At 47.6% G+C, this 22,128-nt stretch overlaps 6 protein-coding genes across 7 annotated transcripts; 4 read left to right on the forward strand and 2 right to left on the reverse strand.

Annotated features, from left to right (window-relative positions):
• The first annotated feature begins 932 nt into the window (after positions 1-932).
• On the forward strand, positions 933-3,544 carry LOC108137143 (basic proline-rich protein). Of its 2 annotated transcripts, none has more exons than XM_017258705.1 (3): positions 933-1,046; positions 1,161-1,950; positions 2,178-3,544. In XM_017258705.1, exons 2-3 carry the CDS (start codon positions 1,215-1,217, stop codon positions 2,858-2,860), a joined length of 1,419 nt encoding a protein of 472 aa, XP_017114194.1. In that variant the 5' UTR covers positions 933-1,046; positions 1,161-1,214; the 3' UTR covers positions 2,861-3,544. The 2 variants fall into 2 exon arrangements, with proteins under 2 accessions (XP_017114194.1, XP_017114195.1); XM_017258706.1 differs by having other exon boundaries at positions 938-1,042.
• Positions 3,545-4,546: 1,002 nt separating this feature from the next.
• Positions 4,547-7,415, reverse strand: LOC108137145 (60S ribosomal protein L22). The gene is made up of 3 exons (XM_017258708.2): positions 7,324-7,415; positions 6,495-7,127; positions 4,547-4,999 (listed from the first exon to the last, which is right to left on the reverse strand). Exons 1-3 carry the CDS (start codon positions 7,333-7,335, stop codon positions 4,733-4,735), a joined length of 912 nt encoding a protein of 303 aa, XP_017114197.1. The 5' UTR covers positions 7,336-7,415; the 3' UTR covers positions 4,547-4,732.
• A 642-nt stretch (positions 7,416-8,057) lies between these two features.
• On the forward strand, positions 8,058-9,364 carry LOC108137216 (eukaryotic translation initiation factor 3 subunit G-1). The gene is made up of 2 exons (XM_017258807.2): positions 8,058-8,178; positions 8,244-9,364. The coding sequence occupies exon 2, from the start codon at positions 8,244-8,246 to the stop codon at positions 9,051-9,053; it is 810 nt and encodes a 269-aa protein (XP_017114296.1). The 5' UTR covers positions 8,058-8,178; the 3' UTR covers positions 9,054-9,364.
• A 360-nt stretch (positions 9,365-9,724) lies between these two features.
• Positions 9,725-12,258, forward strand: LOC108137162 (histone-lysine N-methyltransferase SMYD3). The gene is made up of 5 exons (XM_017258732.2): positions 9,725-10,147; positions 10,220-10,461; positions 10,533-10,666; positions 11,293-11,755; positions 11,835-12,258. Exons 1-5 carry the CDS (start codon positions 9,969-9,971, stop codon positions 12,203-12,205), a joined length of 1,389 nt encoding a protein of 462 aa, XP_017114221.1. The 5' UTR covers positions 9,725-9,968; the 3' UTR covers positions 12,206-12,258.
• Positions 12,259-12,408: 150 nt separating this feature from the next.
• Positions 12,409-15,006, reverse strand: LOC108137161 (centromere/kinetochore protein zw10). The gene is made up of 2 exons (XM_017258731.2): positions 13,563-15,006; positions 12,409-13,498 (listed from the first exon to the last, which is right to left on the reverse strand). Exons 1-2 carry the CDS (start codon positions 14,895-14,897, stop codon positions 12,683-12,685), a joined length of 2,151 nt encoding a protein of 716 aa, XP_017114220.1. The 5' UTR covers positions 14,898-15,006; the 3' UTR covers positions 12,409-12,682.
• A 217-nt stretch (positions 15,007-15,223) lies between these two features.
• On the forward strand, positions 15,224-22,087 carry LOC108137124 (chromosome-associated kinesin KIF4). Its single transcript, XM_017258661.2, has 7 exons — positions 15,224-15,306; positions 16,050-16,355; positions 16,439-17,118; positions 17,186-17,337; positions 18,056-20,331; positions 20,416-21,053; positions 21,114-22,087. The coding sequence occupies exons 3-7, from the start codon at positions 16,439-16,441 to the stop codon at positions 21,157-21,159; spliced, it is 3,792 nt and encodes a 1,263-aa protein (XP_017114150.1). The 5' UTR covers positions 15,224-15,306; positions 16,050-16,355; the 3' UTR covers positions 21,160-22,087.
• Positions 22,088-22,128: the final 41 nt, after the last annotated feature.

The raw sequence follows: 22,128 nt of genomic DNA on the forward strand, positions 1-22,128 counted from the left end.
TTTCATATTTTCAAATTTTCAAAAAAATATGATGGAGGGATTTTTAGAAATCGGTTTTTGCATCAAAACAAAACATTTAGAACAGTTTCCTGAACCTGAACCTTTTTTTTAGGCGGTAAATCATAAAATAAATACAAATTCATTAGTTAAAAATCGATTTTTGATTTGGATTTCTGCATAAACCATTTTCGGAGTAATTTTTGTTTAAGTGTTTTTATAGGATACCTCGGCTAATATGACGAAAGGCTGAATGTTTTTTGGACTGCTAAGACTGCTATCTTACTCAATTTGTTTAATCCACTCAAAAATGTATTTTCTAATACAAAAATAACAAATTTACCTAAAAATAATTGGATGGCTGTGAGTCGCATATCAGCCGACATATTCAGTGCTTTTTAAGCGACACCTAGCGTTGACATTAGGAACCTGCGAATTATACATGTATTTTACACGATTATTCATGTTTTCTACCCAAACAGCTGATGGTTGTTGCCCTTACTATGTTGTTTGTATTCCTGAAGATACCTCGCCTGGTCACACTGGCAAAAGTGAAATCTTTTAGTTTAATCAGCCGACATATTCAGTGCTTTTTAAGCGACACCTAGCGTTGACATTAGGAACCTGCGAATTATACATGTATTTTACACGATTATTCATGTTTTCCACCCAAACAGCTGATGGTTGTTGCCCTTGCTATGTTGTTTGTATTCCTGAAGATACCCCGCCTGGTCACACTGGCAAAAGTGAAATCATTTAATTTAATCAGCCGACATATTTAGTGCTTTTTAAGCGACACCTAGCGTTGACATTAGGAACCTGCGAATTATACATGTATTTTACACGATTATTCATGTTTTCCACCCAAACCGCTGATGGTTGTTGTCCTTGCTATGTTGTTTGTATTACTGAAGATACCTCGCCTGGTCACACTGGCAAAAGTGAAATCATTTAATTTTTATAACGATTAAAACCCGTCATATCGTGTTTCGCGGACAACGAACGGTCGGTCCACGCAAGAACACAGCAACAAAAACGAGAGTCAGTAGGTAGCATCGCTTCCTAAAACGGGTTTTTGTAATTAGCATTCTCATCAGTTCGCCGATTTACGCTTGACGTTTGCCGTTTTTTTTACTGTTTTTTTTTTTTAATACTTTTTATAGAGTCTCGACGCAGAGAGAAGTGCCAATCCGAATCCAAATCCGAATCCGGATCACATGATGGCCTCCAGTGGTGGCCAATTCGCCTTCGTGGCCTGGGCCGTGTTGGCACTGCTGCTGACGCACAGCGGCGATGTTGTGGATGCAAGGCGTAACCAAGGCAACAACCAGCGCAAGACCTCCTCGTCATCCAGCTCCTCCTCGAACTATGGCCATGTGACGCAGCCCAGCTACAACACCAATGGCCATGCCGCCGGCAATTCGCATGCGGATGTGGCCAAACTGAGCTACCCCAACTACAACTCGCAGCCCAATCGTCCGATGACCGCTGCCGCCGGCTCCCCAGGCGCTCCGGGATCTGCCCCGCAGCCGGGCTGGAATGTCCCGCAGGGTCCGCCGCCCGCCTACTCCGCCTCCAATCCCGCCGGCGGGGCTCGACCCAATATGCATGAACCGCCGCCAGCCTACCATGCCCCCAACTATGGAGCAGCTCCGCCCAGCTATGGTGCGGCCACCGGATCGAATGTCCATCAGCCGCAGTACTCTGGAGTCCCAGCTGGAGCCACCTACTACCCGGCCGGAGGACACGGAGGTGTCGGCGGCTATCCCTCGAACATCCCTGCTGGAGCCACCTACTATCCATCCGCCGCGCATGTGCCCATGGGCGGTGGCTATCACCCTGCTGCTGCTCCGCCTCCGGGTGCCACCTACTACCAGGCCGGATCTGCCCTGCCACCCGGAGCCACCTACTACTCGGCGCCGCCCCAGCAATCCTCCTCTGGCCTGGGCTTCGGTGAGTACTTGAAATCGCATAAGCAAATCAAAATGGGATACTCTTTTATCTGGAAAATGATTAAAAGAGTACTTATTTCTCGTGCCACCTAAGTAAGCATTACTTGCTTCCAATCCCAAGTTGCTTACTCATGTTACCCTTAAATATTAACACAACGACTGCCCAAGTTTGGTGCTATTTTAGGCCACACACCTGTTTCTCCGCTTAAAAGTTTAATTCCTTCACAGGCACTGGTCTGCTCGCTGGTGGATTGGGCGGTGCTCTGCTGGGCCATGCCCTCACGCCCTCTGGGGGCAGCTCCTCGTCGCAGCCGGTGGCGGCAGCAGCTCCAGCTGGTGGCCAGGATCGCATCATCATTATCAACAACGGCGTGCCGGTGAATGCCAGCGATGGCACCACTGTGATCAATGCGGCCGGCGTGGCTGCTGCTCCGGGAGCAGTGCCTCCGGCACCAATGCCACCTTCCAACGTGACCCAAGATGCCCAGCAACCAGCTGCAACTGCACCCATGGCCCCCCTCAACCCAGAGGCCTCCAACATGACCGCACCGGATGCTGGTGCTCCACCAGCAGCCGGCGGCATCATTTGTGTGCCCACCAAGGTGAACGAAACGGATCCCGCTGACAGCAGCAAGATGGTGGAGGTGGAGAAGATCGCCTGCTATCCGGCACCGCCGCCACCAGCTGCTCCGGCTGGCGAGGGACCCGCCCCCCTGGCGCCCATGGCCCCCGTTCAGCCGGGATCGCAGCAGGTGCAGCTGGCCCCGGATGTTGCCGCTCCAGTCCAGGCGTCCGTCAAGGCCAACACCAGTGGTGCAGGAGCTCGTTCCTTGCCAGGATTGACCGGCCAGACCCTCCTGCTCATCATGCTCATGTCCGGAGCCCTGGCCAAGCGCATTGCCGGCTTCTAAAGGGGCACGCTTCTGGAACGTTCCAATTGCAAGCTGCACTGTGTGTGCACTTGCCCCCTCAATTAAGCAAACCGAACCAAACCCAATCCAACCCTACCACTACCTGTACCTACTGTACCTATTGTACCTTCCTAACCAGCTTTTGTGGCCTTGGCGCGCACGGTCTCTGTTTGCGCTGCTGACCAAGATCGATAATTCCAGGCGCTAATTGGACGAAAATTGTTAATTTATGGCGTACCATCTCCGATTACAGTATTCGTGGATAAACAAGTCGCGGGTTCCCAGTTTAGAATTCCCCTCCAAAAGTCCCCCTTTTATCCAACTCAGCCTTCAATTGTGATGATTGCGATGGGCATGGGCATGGGAATGGGAATGGGACACCCCCTAACCAGCCCAGTGTGCTCGAAAACAAAGCAAAAACATTCGAATATCTCAGTATATAATATATAACCCTATATATAACCATCTTACTCAAAAGCCCTTGAAGAAAGACAAAATGAATGTAAGTTCGTTCGCTCACTAAAAGTGTATATTTTTCTAGAATTGTTAGCGTAATCGTAATCGTAATTGTTGCTTGTTTTATTTTTGTATTTTTGTTTGTTTTGTTGTAAGCAAACGCGTATTAGTTGCACTCCTCAATTGTTGAATAAAATAAAAGCTTTCGCCTACACCCATAGCACTCGACACGTAGTGGTTTCATTTCATCTGGCTCCGTGGACAAGCCATTACTCATGCAAAAGCGGCCAAACTGAATACGGATTTGAGTAGTTAATGGTCGGGTCGGGTGCTTGGCTTGCTTGTCCCAATGATGAGCCACAGCGATTGTCCGGACTATTTTGGTCCGCCCGTTTTCGTAACGACAAAATGGGCGTACTTTGTTTAGCCCGCTGAGTCCGAGTGGGTAAACAAAAGGGTGACATGGTGCTGTCAGCAAGCGGACTACGGATGGTACGGCAGCAAATATTTAAAGAGACATGATATAAACCACAACAGAAAACAACAGCGTACAGTAGCGTTTACTCTGATATCAGTGCGATCTTCCGGAAGATTCCTAAAGTTCGTCTAGCTGATGAAACAAAAGCTGAGCTATCCAATACTGTTTCACTTGAATAATTCAAAGCAATATTATAATACCTGCATTTATGCAGTCAATCTTCAATAAAACTAGACCATCTGCTCATGAAGTCCAGTTTTATATATTATACAATGCTGGTTATACTTCTTTTCTAGTCAATGATATATAATATTTAGCATTTAAATTATTTGTTCACAATTCGAAATAGTCGAAAAAAATAGTCAAAAACAACCCTTAGTCAAAAAAAAAAGACGTATTATTTAACCCCTTGAAAAGTGAGGTATCAGATAAACTAATAGATAGCATGCTTATGCCACCATGTACATATATTACCCTCTTGGAGGGCATTAAAATACTTTCACCACCTTAGGCAACAACTAAACGAAAGCAAACCAGCACGAGTTTAAGAGAGATAGACATATAATATCATTATTAAGCTCTTTTAGCGAGCAAAAAAAGCACAATAGCGACTAGCGAATATCTCTATAAATCAAAGCTTTTTCAACGATAATTAATCTGCCTCATTCGATCTAGAGATCCACAACTAAATATTAAACAATTTAAGAAATTGCAACACATTTACATACAACTAATTAAAAACCACATCGATCTTACGGTTCTCACACAAATAATTTATTGCGGCGAACCCAAAGGGATTTTTTCCATGAGTTTACACCTTTTTCTGCTAGCTTATAAAAACACGCCCCCTTTTGAGGACGTGAGATATAGAGTACATACATTAAAAACGAAATGTAAACCTTGTGTTTTTGCTGTGTGGAATTGGTATTGGATCATCTTTACTCGGCATCGTCGTCCTCGTCGTCGTTGGAGCTGATCCTGAAGTAGCGCAGCTCGTACGAGTCCTTCTCGTTGGCCACCACACGGATCCAATCGCGCAGGCTGTTCTTCTTCAGGTACTTCTTGGTCAAGTACTTGAGGTAGGCCTTGGAGAAGTGCACGTCGGAGCTGACATGCAGCTTCAGCTTGGAGCGCTCGAAGGTGACGTTGTTGCCCAGGTTGTTCACCTTGCCGTTGACCTTAAGGCGGGCCTTCACGTACTTCTCCTGCGGGCGGAATAGGAACACAGGGATTCTCGGATTAGTTCTGTTTGAAGTGGTGGGATGGTGCGTTGATCAATCTTCATCAAGACACATCGGTTAGTCGGAGTGATTGAATGTCTCTGTCTTTGTTAAGGCCAAGAGTCGATTGTGTAGAACAGAAGGCCCAAATAAAGAAGAGTGACCAATTTTTTGCTATGCCACTGAGTACACTGCCATCAGAGCGACGCATTAAGCTCACTCTCTGACGGCAAATCGGCGTGGCCTGTAATTTATAGATTTATCCAGTTGATGAATGGGCAACGATGGAGATTGGGAACCACCAGGTGGTGAGCGCTTGTAATTGCCTCTTTAATATGATTAAATACATGGGATGGCATCATCAAGTAAGTACCCAGTAACCTGGTGATTCCCATTCTCCATTTGTGAATGAAGCTTAAGATGGTAGTTACCTGATCCTCTGGCGGGGGCGACGTTTCAATCAATTTAGCGCCCTGCTAAGCAGCGCGTTAAGCGCACTCGGTTTGCCCACTAGTGGGTTTTTCTTTTATAGTAAATGGTTTCTTTAGGCGAATTTTATTAGATAGACGAAGGCTAAACAAACAACTAACACTAGAGTTGGGAAAACCTGCAGTGCCACGAAAGAGCGGACACCGTGAGCAGGGCGCACTATGAATTTTGGCCTGAGGCGCCACGGATGTGGACGCACTCAACCCAGGGCCCACCACGTGGCGGTACACATAGCACGGCTTGACGCTGTTCACAGACGGTTGCACCACTGGCCAGTGCCAGGTCACTGGCGGTCAGTGGCTACCCCGTTGTGCAGTGCCCAGAGCCCCTTGACAATTAGCGCGTTCGGGAGGCGCTGCGGATGAACACGTGTGCCAGATGAAAGGCAGCGAAATATGCGTTTTGGAACAGACATACATATACATACATATATTTAGTTTTATCTTAATATGCTAATACGCTACGATCATGATCTACAGTTAGTGCTGTTCCAGAAGTTGTTAACCACCGGCGGCACGGGTTAAGTCCGCCAGCAGTTTATCGCCAAATGGAGAGGCTTCACTGTAACCACAACTTTTTATCCAGAGCCCCTGGTTAACTTGGAGGACAATGGAAAGCTTGGTGCGGTAAACTGATACTGGTTTTTGAGGCTCTATGCCGGTTATTGCTTTCAGGATTTGGCAGGCTTTTAAGGTTATGAAGAAGTCAGTCTCTAGTGATCTGAAATCTGAAACTTGGCTGTCTAAAAGTATGCAATGTTTTATATACATCTTACAGCGTAAAATTTATAATTTGCAATAGATCGTTTTTGATTACGAGGAAAAATTAGTCAGCTGTTAAAAGCTTACTTTTAGCCAACTTTGTGATAGATTTAGAGTCTTTAGAGATGAATCTCTGCTCGGAACACCTCGAAAGCAAAAACCGAATATGCCCTGATTTTGGGAGGTGCTTTTTTCTTGTTTGCATGGGGGAATCCCGCCCAGCTACTTACGAAGTCGGCCACATCCATGATGCTGTCCTCAGCAATGTTGGTGCAGTCGATGGTGAAGCGCAGCGAAACCTTCTTCTTCTTCTGTCCCTTGCCGCGGAGCACGTTCTTCTTGACCACCTTGCTGGGAGCGGGAGCAGCGGTCTTGGCCTTGGGCTTGGCAGCAGGCTTGGCAGCGGCGGCTGGAGCAGCTGCAGCCGGAGCGGCAGCAGCAGCAGCGACCGGAGCGGCAGCAGCAGCCTTGGCGGGAGCAACCTTCTTGGCCGGAGGAGCGGCAGCCGGGGTGGAAGCGGCCTTCTTGGCTGGAGCAGCCTTTCCGGCAGCCGGAGCGGCAGCCTTGGCGGCCTCCTTCTTGGGAGCGGCGGCGGCGGCAGGAGCCTTCTTTCCGGCATCCTTGGCGGCGGCCGGCTTGGCAGCGGCAGCGGGCTTGGCTGCTGCTGGCTTGGCAGCAGCGGCGGCGGCCGCCTTGGCCACCTCGGGTGCCTTCTTCACATTCTTGGCCGCGGCGGCGGCGGGCTTGGCAGCCTCAGCCTTCGGCTTCTCCACCTTGCCCTTGGCAGCGGCGGCGGCGGGAGCAGCCTTCTTCTCAGCCGGCTTGGCAGCAGCGGCCTTGGTATCACCCTTGTTGGTCTTGGCCTGTTCGGGACAACATGGCGGTTATGGAAGCAACACCGAAAAAAAAATCAGAAAAAAAGTACACTCATTAATTAGCTGGCCACTGAGGATTACGGGTGATTATTCACTCCTTGTCACTGGCCATTGGCATTACACAACTACGAGCAGGGAGCCCACTTTGACCAGGGAATCGGGAGCTCTTGGGCGGAGCACTTACGGTTGGAGCCATCTTGTCAGTCGAAAACCACGAGGAAAAAGAACAGAAAGCGGATGCGATGGCAAGAAGAAGAGATGGACAGAGTGGCCAGATCGGAGGCACTGCGAAAATACCACAATAGTGGGAATAAAATGGTCAGACATATTTATGGGTTTGAAACGCCGCTGAAATTAATCTCAAATTCTCAAGTTTTGTAGTTTTAATTTAACCTTATTATATTTAAAGTTTTGAATGTAAGATATTTCGCTTGTAACTTGCTAGTCCGTAGCTAACAATAAATAAAAAACAGGAAAATTAAGGTGTTGCCAAAGAAGATTAAAAAGGATTTCCCATTATCGGTTTTGAAAAATAAATTTGTTTTTTAATTCTAGGCCAGAATACTCAGTTTTTAAGAAACTGGTCTAATTTAAAAATAATAATAATCTGATATTGACTGTTTGACAATTCCGACAATGCCGAACTTATCCTTTGGATTTTTTACAATTCAGCGATGGGGAATACCCTAAAAATTTTGTATACGTAGAAAATGAAACAAATATTTATTATAGGGGTGAGAAAATATTGAATAAAAAATAAAATTACATATTGTTATATATTTATTAAATTTAGTGCCAAAGCTTAAAACGATAACAATGGGGGTGCAATGAAGCTGTCATCGAAGGCAACACTGCTCTTTCGATACCCCGTTATCGAATGTTGGGGTACACTAACTTCGGAAGCTCTCCATCCCTGAAACATCGATCAAACAATCGATAGGGCAATCGATAGTTCTTTTCGTGTTGCTGCTTCCAATCGCAACGAAACTCGTGGCGAAATTTGCTAACAATTCGCTGACAATTCGCAGTGCAAAACAAAGTGAGTGTGCTGAACGCAACCCCCATTGCAGCCCCACTAACCACGAACCAAACAAACCTTTTCAGATGCCGGGCGTTGAAACGATCAAATCCTCCTGGGCGGATGAGGTGGAGCTCGACTATGGCGGACTGCCCCCGACCACGGAAACGGTGGAGAACGGACACAAGTATGTGACCGAGTACAAGTACAACAAGGACGACAAGAAGTCCAAGGTGGTGCGGACGTACAAGATCTCCAAGCAGGTGGTCCCCAAAACGGTGGCCAAGCGCCGCACCTGGACAAAGTTCGGCGAGTCGAAGAACGACAAGCCGGGACCCAACTCGCAGACGACCATGGTGTCCGAGGAGATCATCATGCAGTTCCTCAACTCCAAGGAGGACGAGAAGGCCAACGATCCGCTGCTGGATCCCACCAAGAACATTGCCAAGTGCCGCATCTGCAATGGTGAGCATTGGTCGGTCAACTGTCCGTACAAGGGCACGGCGATGGACACCAATATGATGGAGAAGAAGGCCACCGCCGCCGCAGCGGCTGCCGTGGATGCCCCCAAGTCCGGAAAGTATGTGCCGCCGTTCCTGAAGGACAGCCAAAAGGGCGGACTGGGAATGCGCGGGCGCGACGATACGGCCGCCATCCGGATCTCCAATCTGTCGGAGTCGATGACCGAGGCGGATCTGGAGGAGCTGGTCAAGAAGATCGGGCCGCAGAGCAAGATGTATTTGGCGCGCGACAAGAACACCGGCCTGTGCAAGGGATTCGCCTACGTGCACTTCAAGCAGCGCAAGGATGCGGCCGCCGCCATCGAGATCCTCAACGGGCACGGCTACGACCATCTGATCCTCAGTGTGGAGTGGTCCAAGCCTCAGAACAATTAGTTAGTCCCCGTCGCTCTCGTTCCCGATCCCAATGCCCGCGTTTACTGCTTATAGGAGTTCGTACGGACCGATCACACAACATGTCCCTATGCTATATAAGTTTGCTATACAAATAAATCGTAAAAACTGCCCCCAGGGGCACCGATAAAAAAGAATTTGCTATTGATGTATATGAAGGATTTTGTATCGGGGGGCGTCCCTATTCCTTATAATTAAGAATCATAACACCAAAAATCAAAAAATATAAAAATAGGATGAGTTTTAATATATAAATAAATAATAACCCTATCTGTTTAGGTGCTGGCAATATAGCTATCTCCCTCATTTTAAATGGTACAGTGGTGTCATTTACTATTTTAAAAGATGATAATTTATTAAACTGTTTACAAAATTAGGGCAGTTGTGCTAAATGAGAACAGTAATGTATAGATTAGTGACATCTCAGCCAAAGATTAAATAAAGCATATTACAAAATTCTATAAATTGCAAATATTAATTTGTCATAAATTTAATAAATACAAATATAATTAATTTTTCTAGTAAATATTTACTTTGGGTGCATTTTAAATGACATTGAAAAAAACTGAATTGAATTGAAATACCCATACTCCGTTTACGATATTCAGTGTCCACTGTAGGGAGCATGACCCCCTTGACGGTCTGGCAACGCCAACGTGTGCATACGAAAAACAAAAAAAAACTGTTGTTGCTTTTGTGTGTTTGCCAGCGATTTGCGTAAATTGTGTTTGTTTTTTTGGCTAAAAATAGGAATCAGATGCCGCAAAATATTCAAAAAGCATTCGAAAAGCAGAAACAATATTTTTGATCTTCAGGTGTGCGCTCATTTTCAGTCGCCAGTGAGACGGGCCCCCAGGCGAAAGTCAAAGAAGGTGTTTCTTTTTTTGCTCCGGCGAAATGGAAAAATATGGATCCACTGCCAGTTCATCCAAATCCATATGCTCATTGAAATCAAAAAGCGTAAAGAATGCAGCTCCGCAAATCAAAAGGGGTCAGCGGATTCTCACAGAGAAGCCCTTTGCCTTCGTCCTGAAGTCGCAGTATCGCCTGGAGCGCTGCGATAATTGCCTTGAGGCGTGAGTTTGACCAAGTGGCGATTCCTCCGGCTCCCATTTCTAATCCTTCTTCCCATTCCTATTCCCATGCAGGACCAAGGTGCTCAAGTGCTCCAACTGCCGCTACGTGTCCTACTGCAACCGCTCCTGCCAAATGCAAGCTTGGGCCCAGCACAAGCACGAGTGTCCCTTTCTGAAGAAGGTGCATCCCAGAATCGTGCCCGATGCTGCCCGGATGCTCTGCCGCTTGATCCTGCGTCTCGAGCACGGTGGGGATCTAATCCGGGGTTATTACACCGAGCACGGCTCCCGCAAATTCCGCGATCTCATGTCCCGTGAGTGTGCAGTGTGCAGTGTGCGATTCTCTCATCAAATTCTCGCTAATCTCTGTATAAACACCCAACAGATTACGCCGAAATTAAGAACGATCCGATGAGACTGGAACACCTGGATTCCCTGCACGCCGTCCTCACGGACATGATGGCCGACAGTCCCAGCACGGTGCCAAACAAGACGGAACTGATGAGCATCTACGGTCGCGTAAGTGGACAGACACCTGTGCCAGAAACCAGGAGCGGATTGGGGGCGCACATGTAGGTGTATATGGTCTAGTTTTAATCTTCCTGCCAAGATTAGCAATTACATATTTTCCAGAGGTACATAACACTTTTAAAACTTTTATATTTTTATATAAACCTCATATAAAACAGGCATAGGTGATGTCCAACCTACTTCTATTTTATCTTACAATTTAAATATGCCATATTGCATTTTTTTTATATAATCCAACTTATTAAAGAGAAATAAGTGGTGGGCAATTTGTATATACCCATTTCTAGTTAACAATTTAAATGTATTCATACGTTATTTAATTAACCATTTAGATATTTACTTATATAAAGCTAGCTAAAGGCTTAAAACTTAAAGCTTACTAGTAACTTAGACAATTAGCACCAATGGCAAAAGTACCTATTTTAGATTTGGGCTCCCCTTAAAAAGCAATTTCGCTCCTGGTCGACCAAATTAGATAGCAATCGATGGTCATCGCCTGGCGCTCTGCCAGCCAATTGATCATCTAGGAAGGGCTACGGTTCACATTCCCCGGCACACAGATATGCGGGTGCTCAAGCACATGCTAATGCTCTTTCTTTGCCCTCCTCCTGCAGCTCATCACCAATGGCTTTAATATCTTGGACGCCGAGATGAACTCCATTGCCACGGCCATATATTTGGGCGTCTCGATAACGGACCACAGCTGCCAGCCGAATGCGGTGGCCACCTTCGAGGGCAACGAGCTGCACGTCCATGCGATCGAGGACATGGAGTGCCTGGACTGGTCCAAGATCTTCATCAGCTACATCGATCTGCTCAATACGCCGGAACAGAGGCGTCTGGACCTCAAGGAGCACTACTATTTCCTCTGCGTGTGCAGCAAGTGCACGGATGCCAAGGAGTCGAAGGAAATGCTGTCCGCCCTGTGTCCCAACCGCAACTGCGGCGTGGGCATCAATGTGGAGCGCACAAACTGTCAGCGTTGCGACGCAGGAATTAGTCCCAAGCTCAGGAACGCCTTCAACGAAGCGATGGCCCTCACACAGCACAATCTGGAGAACATGAAGGACGTGGCCTGTGAGTAACTTTGATAGATAGATAAATATCTATAGAAAGTATACTAAGGCATCTCTCGTTATACCTTATTCCCTGCCAGATCTGGACGTGTGCAAGGTGTGCCTGGATAAGCAGACGGGCGTGCTCCATCCCTTGAACGTGTGGTATGTAAAGACCTTGGACTCGGCCTTTGAAGCTGCCATCGAAGTTGGAAAGTGGACGGATGCCCTGGATTACGGGCAACGCTTGTTGCCGGGCTTCCGGAAATACCACGGACCTTGGAACCCGCTGCTCGGCCTTCTCCACATGAAGCTGGGCAAAATCCAGCTGTACGAGGGCCACGCCAAGGAGGCTCTGCACCATTTGGACGAGGCCCAGCGCATCCTCACCGTCACCCATGGTCGCGATCATAGACTGCTCACTGAGCAGCTGTACCTACTGCTCCTCCAAGCACGACATGAGGCGAACTAATGGAGGGGATTTTGTTATTATATTTAAATTAAATAAATCTTAAAATTGAGAAAGTGTCTTGCGGGCCGGATGGTTTGAATTTTGTGGTTGATGGAAGTATTCTTTGAATACTTGTTCTTATTAACAGTTGAAAACCCCAAAAAACCATCCAGTAGCTACTTAAAATGAATCGCTCTTCGTCCAAAATATATACATAGTTTTGATTTCATTTTCCGATTTAAAATATATTTTCCAATATGTGTTTGGTGTTTATAGTATAGTATTAATAATAATCTTCAAAAGCGATATTTAATCAATTTCACATTCACATTTTGTAAGCAAAATAAGTTGACACCTGACATCACTACTCCTCCTTCGCAAAAATAATCGTAATAATAATAATCTACAAAAGTGATATTTCATCAATTCCGATTTCATTTTGGTTCCTCACATCACTACTCCTTCTTGGCCAAAAACCCATCCATTCTAGTATGAAGCTTAAACGATTTGGGTCATGGCCTTGGCCCGACGATCCGTGTCCTGGAAGAGCGCCCGGATGAGGTGCCGGATCTCGTCCGACTTGTAGCTGGCGGTCAGCGGACCAGCGCCGTCGCACCACAGCTCCGTGATCTCCTTGAGCGAGGCGTTCATCATGGCCTTCAGCTGCTGCAGCTTCAGCCAGCTGAAGACCTGGACCACTTCGTTCGGCTCGCGGAAGAGGGTGGGCGCCCGCTGCAGCACCACGTCGATGAGGTCGCTCAGCTCGCAGGCCATCGTGGCGGAAATGTCGCGCAACGTGAGCACGCGGCGGATCAGCTCGGCGACAAAGGTGTTGATCAGCTCGCAGAAGGTTGCATTGTACACCGTCTCCGGGAGCACATTGGCCCACACGTTTTTAAGCAGCTCCAGCTGGCGGAGGCACTGGCGCACCAGCTTTAGCGGATTGGAGCCCAGCGTGTGCGGGCTCTCGAACTCGAAGCCCTGCATGATATCCATCAAAATGGAGGCCTGGTAGTTGACCTGCACGCGGAAATGCTGTTGGCCGGTGACCTGCAGCGTTTTGGCCAGCGCCGCCATACTTTCGATGCGCTTGTCGGCATGCTGGGCCACCCAGTGGGTCATGTACAAGCAATTGTTGTGGAACAGCACCGCCTGCTGTGGAATACTGTCGAGCAGTTTGCGGTGCACCTTGGGCACTTCATTGATATAGGTGTGCAGCATGACGGACAAGATGCCGGCCAGAGGATCGGCTCCGTCTTCGCCCTGTTGTTCGGTTGGTTGGCGTACGACGCGGTCCATCAGTTTGACAAAGTCCTTAAATATTAAAATGAATAGTGGGTATTAGGAAACTGAAAGTTGGGGGCATTACATGGCCTACCTGTGCACTCTTGGAGATCATGCAGCGTGGAAAGAGGAAGGGATCGCTGGCCACTTCGGTGGATAGGTTGTTGGGCGCCACCAGCACCATGTCCTGCAGATCCCGCTGGATGATCTCGCGCGCCGTTTCCAGAACCCGACTAAACAGTCGGTTGCGATAGTAGGTCTCGTACTGCTCGACAAATTGCCCCAGTGCGCGATCCTGCTCGGGATTGATGAGGAACGAGTCCGCCAGCAGCTGCTCGAACTGAGTGACATCTTCGCACAGCGTTGAGGACTGATACTCCTCCATGGTCTCGGGTACGGCTGGTTTCAGGCACTCATCCACCAGCAGCTGCAGCATCTTGTCCTTGACATGATCGCCAATGATGCTGAACACATGCTTCTCCCTGCACACACTGCTGTTGATGCCGGCCAGCGTTTGCAGCAACAGTCGAAAGTGATCCAAGACCTGTTTGTAGTTCGGACGCAGCTGGGCAGAGCTGGGCTCCTTGGTGGCGTACGAGAGCGATAGCCGGACGTGGGAGCCACCGTCGACATCTTCGCTGTACTCGGCCATCACCGGCCGAAGGATCAGCGGCTCGATGCAGTTGTCCAGCAGGAATTCACAGAGGCGTGCGGGATTGTAGTGCTCCTGGAAGAGGGCCTGCACGATGTCCTGCAGCTGCGCCTGATCCCGGCTCACCTGTAGCGTGACACAGCGCGATGTGGGAAAGGATTTGCACTGCAGCTGCACCAGCCGATCGAAGCGCTCTTGGAGGCTCTGCTCCAGCAGGTAGGCCTGACAATGATATTTCACCTTGCATGTCTCGTAGCAATCGAGAGTATTGAAGATGCGTCGCACCTCGGGCGTGGCCACCGACGAGTCGTCGCCGTAGATGAACTCCCATAAACGACCCACCAGGTCCAGGGTAACCAGGAAATCCTTGCTAGTCTTGGCCTCCTCCACGCACCGGAACAATTCGTCGATCTTGAGCACATGCTCGCTGACTCTCAGGCCCAACAGGATCTCCCTCAGCTGCCTGCCGCTGTCCGCCAACTTGGCATTCGCCTCTTCCAGGGCGCCCAAGCCCTCGGAGCCCACCGTCTCCAGGAGATCGTGGATCTCCCGGGTCAGGGAGGCCGACTCCTCCAGGTAAGTGTCCGGCGAGGTGTGGTTGGGCATGAACTCCACGTAGTTATCATCGATGTGCTTGCGAGCGCGCACCTGGAAGCGGTTCACCCGCGTCAGCACTTTCAAAATGGCCGATTGGGTGGCTTCCACGCTGCCGCATCCGTTCCCATTGCCGTCAAACGCCTCCTCCAGCACCTTGATACGCGGCGCCACTTTCTCCATGTCCTGCAGCCTGTTCCTTCTTTCTTTTTGCCTCTAAATTTAAATCAACTAAAATCGCAACTTGTTTGTGGCTGTGGCGATTGTTCAAAAATGCGATAAAACCGCAGCGCTGTGAACCTACTTATCGATAGCTTTATAGCGGTGCCCCCTCAAAAAGGCTAGCGGTAAAAAGCTTGATTTATCTATTTTGCCTAAAAGACGTTGTTTTGACAAACCTCAAGTGAAACCAAACTGCAAACACTTTTTAAAGATGGGGTTTCGAATCACAACACCTGGGAAATTTTTGTCAAAGGTTGAGTTGAGTTCATCATAAAATTTCCATTCAACACATTCACAGTGAACAATTTTTCAGTTTTTTACATTTTTTCAAAAAATTGGTCAAATCGGATTTTGCCTCGATTGTGGATGGGTAGTATAGGTCGCCAGCCTTACAAAACAGCCACTTTTATGGCTATACGTCCAATTTTGGCCAAGTTACAACAAAAGGACTCTTACGGATTTTCTTATTTTGACAAGTCTCAAAAACACAAAAAAAAAACTTTAAAAATCAGTTTTTCTATTACCTCGGTGAATTCGTCATTAAATTCTCTGTCAAATGGCGTTCCCAGTTAAAATTTTTTTCATATTTTCAAATTTTCAAAAAAAAAATAATAACTTATCTAAAGTGCAAAATTTGGCCATAAAATGAATTACTTAAAAAAATTGATTTTTAAAAATCTTTTTTTGCACCAAAACAAAATTTATTTATGTTAACCGAATGTGGATGGGTAGTATAGGTCGCCAGCTTTACAAAATAGTCACTGTTATGGCCATACGTCTAGTTTTGGCTAAGTTATAACAAAAGAACTCTTACGAATTTTGCTCCAAAACCCTAAATAAGATTTCATGCAGCTATACCGTGATCAAAAAAATGTAAGCCAATTTATTGTATTATGTTTAATTATTGTTTGCAATAGAAGAATAAGTTCAACAAGATTTTAAAACGAAGCAAAGTTTATATATTGAAAAAAAAAAACAAAGTAGTTGCTCGGCTCTAAAACATAATTTTTAAACAGTTGGCTTGGTTTTCTTTTTCACACTACCATTTGAAAAAACATTTGAATTTTATGAGTTTCATTATTATTTTATCCAAAACAAAATTAACCAAAAAAGAAATTAGAATAGTAGCGATAAACAAGCCGCTAAAGCAAATCATCTGGGCCCCAATTCGATAACTGCAACCAATCGATATCTCCGCCATTTTTTGAAAATACCGACAGCAATGCATTTGTAGGATAGCCGCTAGCGTCGCATTCCTTGAAGATAAGGCCCCTTAAAATCAAAATTGTTGAAAGTACCGTGTTTCGTTCCATCGCGACCATCTAGACGAGTCCAGTGTTTCCCAGTGGTGTCCTATTCCTTCATTTTTGCCCCCCCAAACACCGGAATCACAACAAAAGCGGCTGTTCTGGTGACAAGGTGAGTGGCTGACGAAAATGGCGCCAAGCATTCATGGCAGCAACACAAGTTATCCTTTTTATACCCACCCCCACCCGCACCAGATGTCCTTCGAGGATCCCAGTTCGGTCGCCGTGGCGTTGCGCGTGCGTCCGTTGGTGCAATCGGAGTTGGATCGCGGCTGCCGGATCGCGGTGGAGCGGTCGCCGGATGGATCACCTCAGGTTACGGTGAACCGGACTGAGTCGTACACATACAATCATGTCTTCGACAGCGGGGACTCCCAGAAGGATATCTTCGAGTCCTGCGTTGAAGCCAAAATGAAGAAGTTTCTGAGCGGCTATAACGTGACGATCCTAGCCTATGGCCAAACGGGCTCCGGAAAAACGTATACCATGGGCACAGCCTTCAATGGAGTGCTGGACGATGATGTGGGCGTTATACCACGCGCCGTTCACAACATATTCCTTGCCATTGAGGAAATGCGTCAGGAATTCCGCTTTGTGGTCACCTGCTCCTTTGTGGAGCTCTACCAGGAACAGTTCTACGATCTCTTTTCGACGCAAAAGCGCGAAAAGGCCACGGTGGACATCAGAGAGGTCAAGAACCGGGTGGTCATGCCGGGCCTCACAGAACTGGAGGTCAAGTCCGCCCAGGAGGTGACCGAACACCTGATGCGCGGCTCCGCCGGACGGGCTGTGGCCGCCACAGCCATGAATGAGACATCCTCGCGATCGCACGCCATCTTCACATTGACCCTGGAGGCCACCAAGCTGGATGGCAAGTATGTGGGGCGAATGCCATAATCGTGGGCATCCCTAATCACTCATGTTTCCCCGTTTCTGCCGTAGACAATCGGTCACCACATCCCGGTTCAATCTGGTGGATCTGGCGGGCTCGGAACGCTGCTCCAAAACTCTGGCCAGTGGCGATCGCTTCAAGGAGGGCGTCAATATCAACAAAGGCCTGTTGGCCTTGGGCAATGTGATCAACGCCTTGGGTTGTAAGTAATCACTATCCAGATACCGAGCTGAAAAGATTGTTTTTTGATTTTTTTTTTGAAAAGATGGTTTTAAAATTGCTCTCGAAGCCACCTTTTAAGATATATTTAAACCAATTTGTTATTGTTTATAGTATTAGTTATCGTTTGGTTTTATTTTCCATTCCATTATTTGTTGTTGGAGGAATCCCTTCATTTTTGGCATATTGATTTTATTAAAATTTGTACTCTTTATTTAATTATCATTGTAAGCTGATATTGTTTTTAGAACACGTTTTATTTTTTTATATATTTTTTTCATTTTTGTTTTATTTTTTTTTTATTTTGGAGAACTAATTAAATGCAACATTTTTATCAGATACTATTTATGGAATTAAAAATTTAATATTTTGTTTATATAGTTATATAAAAATCATTTGGTTGTGTTTTATTTTTCATTCTTAGTCCTTAATTTGTATGAAAATTATTAATCCTTTGATTTTCGGTGAATTGATTTATAAAAAAAATGTTAATCTAATATTCTCTATGGAGTAAACAATCGTTTATATTTAATTTCAAATTTTCGAGTTAAACAAAATTGTAACAAAATAACTGTTAACAAAGACTTTCCTTAAGTTTATCATCATTGAGCAATAAATATCAGGTTTTGTATCACTATATTGCCCCCTTTAATTTCGAACAGCTCAGGCCTTTGGATACTAATTCTCGATACCCATTTCAGCTAACCAGGCCGCTGGCTACATACCCTATCGCCAGTCCAAGCTGACGCGCTTGCTGCAGGACTCCCTGGGCGGAAACTCTATCACCCTGATGATCGCCTGCGTCAGTCCGGCGGACTACAATGTGGCCGAGACGCTGAGCACCCTGCGCTACGCGGATCGGGCCCTGCAGATCAAGAACAAGCCGGTGGTCAATGTCGATCCGCATGCGGCGGAGGTCAATAGACTGAAGGACATCATTCAGAAGCTGCGTATAGAGCTTTTAGGGGGCGGCAAGATGACCAGCTCCATATCCAGTGCAGTTGGAGACGCCGGTCTGGGGCCCCTACCCACCGATGAGTCGTTCGCTGGCTCCATGGCCAGTGCTGCGGAGATTAAACGGCTCAGGGAGCAAGTGCGCAGCCAGAAGGATCAGATTAAGAAACTGCAGCAGGAGCTACACCACACGTTGGTCGATCTCACCGAGAAGGAGATGCGTGCCCACATCGTCGAGCAGGCTCACGATAAAATCCGCAGCCAAGTGCTGCAGCTGAAGGGCAAACTGGATCCGCAGCAGGACGGAGACGGAGATGCGGATGGCCAGGATCGACAGCGGGAGATCAGCCAACTGATAGAGCTAGTGGACAACGAGTTCCAGCGCACCCAGGCGGAACTGGAGTCCCAGGACCAGGAAACAATCCACCAGCAGCATCTCACTACTGCCGACAGTGGCCACTCGCATTCCGAAAGGGACGAGAACGGCGGCCCCAGCAGTGGCGGCGATGAAGCCAACGAAATGCTGCAGTCCCACTCGGAGGAGTTCACCAACAAGCAGCTGAACTTCGCTGGCGAACTGCGCAGCATCAACCGCCAGCTGAATATCAAACAGGAGCTGCACGAGCGCATCACTCGCAACTACAGCCAGCTGGAGGACGGGAACGAGGATGCCAAGCTGCGTGAGTGCAACCAGAAGATCGATGACCTGGAGGCAGAGCGGCGTAACCTCATGGACCAACTGCGCAACATGAAGAGCAAGGAGACCTCGGCCAAAATTGCCGAGGAGCGACGCAAGCGTCTGCAGCAGTTGGAGCAAGAGATCTCCGATTTGCGGCGCAAGCTGCTCACCCAGGCCAACATGCTCAAGATGCGGGAAAAGGAGCGCGAGAAGATTCAGAATCTGAGCGGCGAGATCCGGGCCATGAAGGAGTCCAAGGTCAAACTGATACGGGCCATGCGTGGCGAGTCCGAGAAGTTCCGCCAATGGAAGATGCTGCGCGAAAAGGAGCTCACCCAGCTGAAGAGCAAGGACCGCAAGATGCAGTCGGAGATTTTGCGCCAGCAGACGCTGCACACCAAGCAGCGGCAGGTATTGAAGCGCAAGTGCGATGAGGCCTTGGCGGCCAACAAGCGCCTCAAGGAGGCCCTCGAACGGCAGGCCTCGGCGCAGACCCAGCGATACAAATACGCCAAGGATCACGGAGGCTCTGGCTCCAGTGCTGTCCACTCGATGAAGACCGACAGTTGGGTGGATCGGGAGGTGGAGATCATACTTTCACTGATCGATGCGGAGCACAGTTTGGAGCAACTGATGGAGGACCGGGCAGTGATCAACAATCACTATCAAATGATGCAGCAGGAGAGGCCCAACGATCCGGCCGAGGCCCAGGCGCAGGCCCGCCTGCTAGCCAATCTCGAGGAGGAGCTCGAGATGCGCAACGCCCAAATCGCCGATCTGCAGCAGAAGGTCTGCCCCACCGATCTGGATAGCCGCATTCGCTCCGTGGCCGAGGGTGTCCAAAGCATTGGCGAGTCGCGCCTTGTAAACAAGCAGCTGCTCAAGACCTTGGTGCAGCAGCGACGCCAGCAGGTGCTCGGTCGCACCGCCCTGGATGAGCAGCGTTCGCAGCTGCTGGAGGCCCAGGAGCAGCAGTTGGCTGCCACCACACGTCTCCGTTTGGCCCAAGTCGAGCATGAGGAGCAAATGCTGGCCCTACAGCGCGCCTACGAGGAGAAGGTGGCCGTTCTGATTAGGACGGCCAACCAGAGATCAGCCGGATGCCAGCCACCAGCGGAGGTGGAGCAGCAACGCCAGCAGATCCTCGAGGAACTGCTCAGCAGCCGAGAAGCACTGCAGCAGGAGCTGGACGCGCTCAAAGCCAATACCAAGTCGAAGGTCAGGGTACCGAAAGTTGAACCCCTGGATGCCGACGAAAGTGTGATAATGGTAGAGGACAACGAACTAAGCATTCTCGACAGCGACAGCGATCCCGAGTGGAAGCCCTTAACGTCCAAATACAAGGTGGGTTTGGTTTGCTCATTCCCCTCCTTCAATAAATTAATTAAAACTTGCACTTGATTTATATATTTCTTGGCCTCACGTCAGACACGCCAGACGACCTCCAATCGCAATCTGTCGCAGCAGCAGCAGTCCCAGGCGACGGTGCCCAGAGATGACCAGGAGGATGCCAGTGCCACGTCGGCTGGGAATGCATCCACCCAATCACTGAACTCCACACAGGTCTCGGAAGACGGCAAACGCGGCAGGGGCTGCAGGTGTCGCAAAAAGTGCAACTCCAGGCGATGTGGTTGTTTTGTGGGCAGCATTGTATGCGTCGAGGGCTGCGTTTGCAAGGGGCGCTGCCACAATCCGATCAATCTTGGCCAGCAGCCGCCGCCGGAAAACGCCAAGGGTGACGATAGCCATTCAATAATGTCTATGGAAATTAAGGAGAACGACGAGGAGGACATTGAAATGGCCGACAATGCTGAGGATGATGAGCCCGACAATGCTGAGGATGATGAGCCCGACGATGCTGAAGATGATGAGCCCGACAATGCTGGTGGGGGTGAGCCCGACGAGAAGTCGGCCAAGGAGAACGTGGCTGCGTTCTCCACGTCCGATATGGTCAGCCAGGCGGTGGACTCGCCACAGCAATCGCAGCTCGATCAGAAGAACCAATCCACGCCGGTCACCAGTGGGAACGGCGCATTGGAGGACTTCGATGGGTGCAAGCTAACAAAGTGGGCAAGAATAATTTATATTGTACGCAAGCAATGCAAGTATTTGTCTTCGATTTACAGAATGTCGGGATTAGCGTTTGCCACGCCCAGGCGGAAGTTCTTTTGATATGGCAAGGAAACGAAATGCAAGCACCACTTATCTGGATGTGGATGGGCAGAACTGGGAAACGCAAGTGGACCGGCCGCAGGAAGGACTCCCCAAGTAGCTATATCATAGTCTTTTTTTCATACGTGTATGTTATTGCCAGAATCCATATTCCAACCAAGACTGTATTTCTTATCGATGTTTTATAGTAATTAACAATATAGTAGCATCCAATAATCTGCACCACTTCATTTTTGGGTGATCTAAATAGATTTTCGACTGCAACGTGCTGGTAACTTGGCAGAATCCCATCCATTCAGTTAGAAATCATCGCATAATTTTTACCTATTTATTTAAGCCAAGCTGTTGGTCCTGTTCCCCATACACACTTATATATATATATATAATTTTTTGTTTTGTAAGAAGTACGTAGGAATTCTGCACTTCTCATTAAAAGGCAAGTCTAGTAATATAACCTTCTAGTTTGTGTACTATTTTAAAAGGAAAAGGACTATATTTTGCAGCGTTTGCACAATTACGAGAGAGATGGGTATATTATGTATACGGAGATCTACCAAAATATATGTTTTGTATACAGTGGAACTAATTTCTTGAGGATATATATATTTTTTTTATGAATACAACTTTTTTTATTAGATCTTAGCATTAATAATCTTTGCCCGAATTAAATATAACGTATAAGTATGTGTATAAGTGTGATCTAAATGTTCTTTTAATTAAGACAGAATATCAATAGATGGGCAACTTTTGTTTTCAAAAAAAATATATATATGTAAGGATGCATTATCAAAAGCTCTTAAAAAAAAGAGTCTGGAAAAATGATTAAATAATATTGTTTTCTTTTTTTTAAGGGCGTTTGTGTAAAACACACATTTTATCTGGGTAATAGCCCCCAAAAGCCCCAATAAAAAGATGGCAAGTAATTATATTTTTGACATTTTATTATTGTTTTTGTATTTGGTTCTTTTT

The sequence above is a fragment of the Drosophila elegans genome, unplaced genomic scaffold (genome assembly GCF_018152505.1).
Source record: "Drosophila elegans isolate 14027-0461.03 unplaced genomic scaffold, ASM1815250v1 contig_149, whole genome shotgun sequence".
NCBI lineage: Eukaryota > Metazoa > Arthropoda > Insecta > Diptera > Drosophilidae > Drosophila > Drosophila elegans.

Excerpts from the sequence above, each read along its gene's own strand:
- LOC108137143 (XM_017258705.1), top strand. The coding sequence starts at position 1,215 with ATGATGGCCTCCAGTGGTGGCCAATTCGCCTTCGTGGCCTGGGCCGTG. Across the intron at positions 1,951-2,177 it reads CTCCTCTGGCCTGGGCTTCG|GCACTGGTCTGCTCGCTGGT; the intron begins GTGAGTACTTGA and ends ATTCCTTCACAG.
- LOC108137145 (XM_017258708.2), bottom strand. Across the intron at positions 5,000-6,494 it reads TCATGGATGTGGCCGACTTC|GAGAAGTACGTGAAGGCCCG; the intron begins GTAAGTAGCTGG and ends TTCCGCCCGCAG.
- LOC108137216 (XM_017258807.2), top strand. The coding sequence starts at position 8,244 with ATGCCGGGCGTTGAAACGATCAAATCCTCCTGGGCGGATGAGGTGGAG.
- LOC108137162 (XM_017258732.2), top strand. The coding sequence starts at position 9,969 with ATGGAAAAATATGGATCCACTGCCAGTTCATCCAAATCCATATGCTCA. Across the intron at positions 10,462-10,532 it reads ATTCCGCGATCTCATGTCCC|ATTACGCCGAAATTAAGAAC; the intron begins GTGAGTGTGCAG and ends AACACCCAACAG. Across the intron at positions 11,756-11,834 it reads GAACATGAAGGACGTGGCCT|ATCTGGACGTGTGCAAGGTG; the intron begins GTGAGTAACTTT and ends ATTCCCTGCCAG.
- LOC108137161 (XM_017258731.2), bottom strand. The coding sequence starts at position 14,897 with ATGGAGAAAGTGGCGCCGCGTATCAAGGTGCTGGAGGAGGCGTTTGAC. Across the intron at positions 13,499-13,562 it reads TGATCTCCAAGAGTGCACAG|GACTTTGTCAAACTGATGGA; the intron begins GTAGGCCATGTA and ends TTAATATTTAAG.
- LOC108137124 (XM_017258661.2), top strand. The coding sequence starts at position 16,439 with ATGTCCTTCGAGGATCCCAGTTCGGTCGCCGTGGCGTTGCGCGTGCGT. Across the intron at positions 17,338-18,055 it reads TGTGATCAACGCCTTGGGTT|CTAACCAGGCCGCTGGCTAC; the intron begins GTAAGTAATCAC and ends TACCCATTTCAG. Across the intron at positions 21,054-21,113 it reads GATGGGTGCAAGCTAACAAA|AATGTCGGGATTAGCGTTTG; the intron begins GTGGGCAAGAAT and ends TTCGATTTACAG.